This window comes from Anguilla rostrata, chromosome 4 (genome assembly GCF_018555375.3).
Source record: "Anguilla rostrata isolate EN2019 chromosome 4, ASM1855537v3, whole genome shotgun sequence".
Classification (NCBI taxonomy): domain Eukaryota; kingdom Metazoa; phylum Chordata; class Actinopteri; order Anguilliformes; family Anguillidae; genus Anguilla; species Anguilla rostrata.
Genome location: NC_057936.1, coordinates 67,641,194 through 67,648,623, shown reverse-complemented (window position 1 = coordinate 67,648,623; position 7,430 = coordinate 67,641,194). Strand labels below are relative to the sequence as shown.

Below are 7,430 nucleotides of genomic sequence, written 5' to 3'. Positions count from 1 at the left end.
ACCCCCAACCAGATATTCAGACCACACACCCCCAACCAGATCTTTACACCACACACCCCCAACCAGATATTCAGACCACACACCCCCAACCAGATCTTTACACCGCACACCCCCAACCAGATATTCAGACCGCACACCCCCAAACATATCTTCAGACCACACACCCCCAAACAGATTTCTCCGCTCTGCAACCTGGGGGTGGCTCTCCTCTGCCTCCACAGTAGCCCCTAATCATGATGCCCATTTGTATTACCCCCCCGTTGTTTGCGCTTTTGTTCTTGGCTAGCATCGTTGGTTAATATATGTAGCTAGTTTTCACTGGTGCATTAATGATGGTGTACCTTTACTTACTGGTTTGGTAATGTTATTCCTCAGGTGTGGCACTATTGTTGTTCATACTATATTAATCAGGTGAATGTATTTCTGTTTCCCCTCTATTGCAGAACATTCTGGATGAGAACGTCTGTAAAATGAATGCAAGGCAATGTGTTCAGTATTTGCTGTGGTCAGTAGACTGCGTTGTGTATGTAATCAGATTCTGTATTTACATCAAGATATTTTGCTGCTCATTAGATTATTCAGAATGTCTACTGTAACTGTATTCAGTATTTTTCCTGGATTAATGTCTAATTGAGTTCAGTGTGATGGTCTTCCAATTCAAATTTAGCCACCTCTGCTAGCTGGTTTAATTGGCACAAATTTCATTCCTGATATAATTCCTTCCTCTATGAACTAAAATTATACATAATAATTAATTTCTTTAAGGAATTGGTTTATTACTCATGTGTCCTCTTTAATGAACTTGATTGTAATTATCCAGTTTGTTCTGATCCCACAGTTACCATTGTGTCTGTTCCCATACAGCAGCAAACCTGTTCCATCCATTTAGAACAAACGTGGATGACAGAAAAAATCCTTTTTTAAATTATGTAGTTGTGTAGTTTACTCTGTGCTGCCATTTCGATTGCTTCCTTCTCTACTTTTTTACTCGTTTTGTTTGTGATGTGGTTGGTGGGAAACTACCTGCTTGCCAAATAAACCAAACTTGTTAAACCACGTATTAGTTTTTTCCCCCCACAGTCTAATTAACATATTCTACTCCCCAATAAAGAGAGGCATGGCTTACAGGGCATTTGGCATACACCAATTATTACAGAATGTTGTTCTGATAATGCCCTGATGGGGGGTATCAGGAATGACGATCGGTGCTGGTAATGCCCCTTATGATGCACAGTGATGATGACGATGAATAATTGACACATGTTGTTCTCTCCTCCTGGTGCTGTTCGCTCCGGAACCCCCCCCCCCCCCCCCATCTTTTCATTTATTATTATAATATATAACTATATTGTATTACTGTGTATCAAGAACTTTATGATTTTGCTGTAAGCCTTTTGTTGTCTCTTTGTCATTATGTGCAGTGGTTATTATCCATATTTTATGTTATTGGTTTATATATCAAATTTTATGGTTATTGTGTTCATATGCTTCCAGATATCGACCATTTCCTTATTTTCGCATTTACATTGATGGTCTATTATTTAATCATGCAGTAAGCCAAACGAGACGCACAGATTTGGAGAAATATAGTGCATGAATTAAATAGTTGTTGACAATGCATATGTATCCATTCCAAATGTGAACATTTCAAACTTTTCAGATCTCTGCGGTTAAATTGGTCACCCGGATAGCATGAATATATGGTTTAATAAAGACTTACGCTTCCAATGTTTCCATCACTGTTGGACTGCGTATTTAACCGTGCCAAAGGAAAACCCTGGGGGAGTTTGTGTGTAACTACCGTGACGCGATTTGGAGCAACTGATGCAGAGAAAAGGGTGTGCCCACATGCTTTAAAATGTTCCGTTAGCCGATCAGTCCACATAACGAGAACGAGCAAGCGAGGAACTGCCATCAACAGACGAAAATATCGCCCAAGGAGAGATAATGGTGAACTCAACTCAGTGCAACCAGGAAGGTGCACGCATTGGTAGCCTTGCCAACAACAGCAGCTCGAGCAGCGTCTGCAGCAGCGCGAGGAGGAGACCACACTGTGTCCCCGCGGTCACTCTCGCGGTCCTCCTAATCACTGCCGTGTCAGTCTGCAGAAGTAAGTTATTATCAAGAAATAGCTTAATATCGGAGCGTTTCTTTCATTAAATTTGCCCATTCAAATGAAAGACGAAGAAGGAAACGAAACAGAGATGTCTTTATGTTGTAAACTTCTGAGTGTTTCAAAGGTGGTTGTATTCTAAGGTCGTAAACTTGTTTTTAAATTCTGTTTTCGTACAAGATCCTTGGCACGGGTAACTGTCATTTATGGAACCATAAATGATCAGTGGTTAGTTAGATGTTCAGTCCGCCTCAATTTTTTTAAATAGAATATAACTATATCCTTTGTCGAATCCCAAAATTTTCCTGATTAATTAGATACGTAGCCTACGCATTGTTCAGCTTTCTCTGGTATTTCGAAGGATAATAGGTTAATTTCAGTTAATCTGTTTACTTTATTATGAATAAAATATTTATGATGAATATATATTCAGTTACATCGGACGATTGGACAATTGTGGTAAAGTATTTAAAATATTAAATGACTAATTTCGGGTTGATTGTCATAAGACGTCCCTTTCAGCTTTTATAACTGTTCTGAATATAAAATTGATATATTAATACCGCCTTATTTGAATAGTTTCAATTATAACAATTCTCCCCAGTAAAGCCATCCCTATGACTTCGCTCGTGCGATAATGCTAATCATATTCTGTTCACTTAGCAACACTTGGAGGCTTTTCATTAGTAATAAATAGTTCGATATGAAATCAACCACTTATTCAAACTAATTTTATGAGCTATTATGCAAAGTACCGTAGTGACTGTATCCGGTACTATAATCCTAAATGTATGTTAGTTTTGCGTTTTCTCTCTTGTTCGCGTGATCCTCATGTTTTTAATTTAAATACCGGGACAGGGCTGTAGTGCGTGCGCAGTTTGGCGCTCGGCACCTCACCTTCGCGGGACAGTCTTCTCCTCACAGCGGAGACGAGTGTTGCAGAACGGCTGCTGTGTTAACACAGTTCTTACTCGGCTATTCTGTGTGTGGCGAGATGGATTGTGATCTTAAAGGCGTTATTTACTGAGCAGTATTGTACACAGTTTAAGAGTATTCATGTTAAATCTAATCTCATTGATATCATACTAAAACTAAATTGCACGTAAGTGTGTACATTATATCTAATGATACGGTGTGGGTTATACGTAATAGTGTCATGTGGATTATGTGTAAATTATATGGGGCTACACGTGAAAGCCCTTTAATGATGAGTCTGATCACTCAGCCTTGTGGTGAGTTTCTGTTCTGATTTTGGTAAATTATGAATCCCGTTCTAATTGGGTGTCCCGCAAAGAGGCACATGACTGGCTGTCCACTGTGGCTAGATGTCCCAGGTAGGCGGTGCGTGATTGGCTGTCCACCGTAGGTGTCCCATGGAGGCGGTGCGTGATTGGCTGTCCACCGTATCTGTTCCAGGGAGGCGGTGCATGATTGGCTGTCCACCGTATGTGTCCCAGGGAGGCGGTGCGTGATTGGCTGTCCACCGTATGTGTCCCAGGGAAGCGGTGCGTGATTGGCTGTCCACCATATGTGTCCCAGGGAGGCGGTGCGTGATTGGCTGTCCACCGTATGTGCCCCAGGGAAGCGGTGCCTGATTGGGTGTTGTGTCACCCTGGGAGGGCTCTGTATAATGCGGGGGTGTGCTGCTCAAGAGCCATGGGGTCGGCCATTTTTTCACCAAAAAATCAGCAACTTATTCAGAAACCAGCTCAGGTGAGAAACCTGTGGAATCAGCTGCTTTAATTGGCTCTGATTAACCAATGAAACCCCAGCAAATCCCTCCAATCTCCAGGACCGGGGCTGCAAAACCCAGCTGGATAAACTCCACCCCCAGGATAAACTGCAGCTCTAACATGATTAAGACACGGCAACATAATTACCCTGATCTCCATCATCATCATCATAATCATGACAGTGAAGCTGGTCAGTTGCCAGGGTTACAGCAGGGCATGATGTAGATGCAGGCTTTAATGTAAGGCAGCTGCCTATACGGGACACAGATGATGTAATGCTGATTTACACAATGGGATGATTACTGTGGGGAAGAACCAAGGGTTGTGGGATTGGCAGAAAGATTCATCAGCCCTAGTGGTTAAGGGAGGTATTGCAAAATTCTATTTGTTATTTTACTGCTATTACTATTAATATGATTACTATTAATGTTGTTTTAAGAAGTCTTTCTATTTTGGATAATGATGATCATACAATATATTGAAAAATTAATTTTTTTTAAGATTATGATGTTCATGACGGTGTGATTGTAATGTTGATGACAGTGTGATTGTGATGATGATGACAGTGTGATTGTGATGTTAATGATGGTGTGATTGTAATGTTGATGACGGTGTGATTGTGATGTTGATGACATTGTGATTGTGATGATGATGGTGTGATTGTGATGTTGATGACGGTGTGATTGTGATGTTGATGACAGTGTAATTGTGATGTTGATTATGATGCTGATAATAAACAGAATCGCTTTACTTGCAACTATGCCCCTGATGATGGAGGGCAGTGTTCTTCATTCCTGGTCCTGGAGAGTCGCATTCTCTGCTGGTTTTTGTTGTTACTTGGTACTTAATTGACCAATTAAAGCAGTCGATTAAACAGTTAACTCACCTCACCTGGTTTCCTGGGTCTGAACTGGTTTCTGATATTAAAGCGGATATTAAAACAAAGCCGCAGACCATGTGACCTGCCAGGACCAGGAATGAAGATCACTGATGTAGAACGTTGCCATCTCTTCTTACTCTTTATATAGAACAGACCCCCCCCCCCCCCCCGCCCCAATATACTGTATGATTTTGGGGGGCTCAGTTGTGCTGTTGTACTGTAGGGTTTTGGGGTTCTCTATTGTATTCGGGAGACTGTAGCCTACAGTCACCTATGGCTTCAAGGGTCTACACCTCCCCCACCCCTGTACAAACACATAAACTCATCTTTATCAGAAATTTATCTAATTTGATTGAGTCTGTTGCCAGGTGGTTGCTGTGGGGTTACTGTGCACTTGCTGTGGGGTTGCTGTGCACTTGCTGTGGGGTTGCTGTGCACTTGCTGTGGGGTTGCTGTGCACTTGCTGTGGGGTTGCTGTGCACTTGCTGTGCACTTGCTGTGGGGTTGCTGTGCACTTGCTGTGGGGTTGCTGTGCACTTGCTGTGGGGTTGCTGTGCAGTTTCTATGCGGTTGCCATATGGGGTCGACATGTGCACTGTTGCATGTTGGTTCTGTGTACATGGCTGTACGTGGCATGAAAAAGACCACAGACGAGCTCACAGAACTCTTAATTTTTGGCTTAAATTTAAATTGGCTGACTGTTTCCCAACAGAAAGAGGTGGTGCTCTGACCCTTGCCTACACTGCAGGCAACAGGACAGCCCCCATCTACTTGCAGGACATGATTCGATCCTATGTGCCTGCTCGACCACTCCGCTCTGTTCAGGGATCACAGAGCTTCTCCACCCTAGCTCCCCAGTGGTGGAACGAACTCCCCGCCCCTCTCCGAACCTCTCCCTCACTACCCATCTTCCGCCGTGGCCTGAAGACTCATCTCTTCAGACTATACCTGGACTAACTACCACCACGCTGTATATTTCACTCTAAATCCACCCCCCCCCCCCCACTTTTTATGACACTTGTTACATGTTGCCCCATCCCAGCACTTTTTGGGAATTTGTACTTGTCCTAATACTGTAGCTTATTTTTCTGCCTAGTTGGCTTTGCAGAGGTTAGGTCAGAATAATGTCAGAACTCTGTCCTTGGCTAGAAATAGCTGTACAAAATAAGTATTGTATCTTATTGAACCTGTGTTTAGTAGTTGTCTAGGACCATGAAATGCACTTTTTGTACGTCGCTTTGGATAAAAGCGTCTGCCAAATAAATGTAATGTAATGTGCTCACCTGTTCACAGCTGTCTAATACCACACTGCATTTCACCTGCTGTTGAGTTCCCAGAAAGGCCTACAGTCCATCCACCTTTCCGTCTCTCTTCTGTATGTTTTAAATGTGTGCAGGAGAGGTGAGGGTGTGTAAGTGTGTGCAGGAGAGGTGAGGGTGTGTAAGCGTGTGCAGGAGAGGTGAGGGTGTGTAAGCGTGTGCAGGAGAGGTGAGGGTGTGTAAGCGTGTGCAGGAGAGGTGAGGGTGTGTAAGCGTGTGCAGGAGAGGTGAGGGTGTGTAAGCGTGTGCAGGAGAGGTGAGGGTGTGTAAATGCATCCAAAACACCCCGCTATGAAATGCATACTTTGTTGAACACTGCCTTTTTCTGAGCTAAGAATTTTTTTAATTACCAGGAATCTCAACATGGCAGCAGTACGTTTGGCTGCCACTGTACTTGCAACTTTATGGGCATATGGTGTTGATACTGTCTTCCATATAAGGTGCAGCAGTTCTTACTTGTGAGCGTGCGTAGGTGTGTGTTTGTGTGTGTGTGTGTGTGCGTGCGCGCGTGTATGTGTGTGTGTCTGGGTCTGTGTGTTTATGTGTTTTATGTGATTTGGAGTACAGGTGTAGGACAAGTGTAGTTATCTGTATCTCTGTCTGATAACAGGTGCTCCAGTGGTCCATGAAGGCCCAGAGGTGCAGCTGGAGCTCCAAGTCCTGAAGCAGGTGGGGACAGGTTTACAGATGTGGGAGGGGGTGCAGGGCTTCACTTCATGCAATGGTGATTACTTCTAATGCGTATGATATGTGCTTTCTCCTCTCTCTTTTCCTCCTCTCCCTTTCTCCACTCCACTCTCTTTTCTGTTCTCTGGTTTTGCAGATAGACCATGTCTGCTCCTCGTTGCTCTCTCTGGAACAGCAGCCTCAGGTCAGTGGTGTTCCCAGGATACGCGCTTCCATGGTTACAGTGTTTCAGGATTCTGAGCTTCAGAAATCCTGGCTTGTGTGGACGGGAGAGTTTCTGTGCAGATGAAAGTTTTAGACATGCGATCTGTTTCCTGACTGTGTCTGCACTCTGACTCCTGACTGCTCTCTGATTGCGCTCTGACTCCTGTGTCTGTGCTCTGACTGCTCTCTGACTTCTGACTGCGCTCTGACTGCGCTCTGACTCCTGACTGTGCTCTGACTTCTGACTGTGTCTGCCCTCTGACTCCTGACTGTGACTGCGCTCTGACTCCTGACTGTGTCTGCGCTCTGACTATTGACTGCTCTCTGACTCCTGACTGCAGTTTGTTGTGATTCCTCTTGCTAGGCACCAGATTCCCTGGAAGAGCTTTGCTACCTGATCATGGGGGGTGTGAGGAAATCCCAGGTAACAGCATGCCAACGGGGACACACACTCAACACGCACTCAACACACACTCAACACGCACTCAACACAC

At 44.0% G+C, this 7,430-nt stretch overlaps 1 protein-coding gene across 3 annotated transcripts in view; it reads left to right on the top strand.

Annotated features, from left to right (window-relative positions):
- Window positions 1-1,817: 1,817 nt before the first annotated feature.
- Window positions 1,818-7,430, top strand: part of nmu (neuromedin U) — a 16,477-nt gene continuing 10,864 nt past the window's right edge. For 2 of the 3 annotated variants that reach the window (XM_064333988.1, XM_064333986.1), the window contains exons 1-4: window positions 1,820-2,110; window positions 6,656-6,714; window positions 6,869-6,916; window positions 7,301-7,360. In XM_064333988.1, coding sequence (XP_064190058.1) covers window positions 1,948-2,110; window positions 6,656-6,714; window positions 6,869-6,916; window positions 7,301-7,360 — 330 coding nt within the window. In that variant the 5' untranslated portion in view covers window positions 1,820-1,947. Of the gene's footprint in view, window positions 2,111-6,655; window positions 6,715-6,868; window positions 6,917-7,300; window positions 7,361-7,430 lie in introns of all 3 variants that reach the window. The other variant, XM_064333987.1, reaches the window with a different exon arrangement.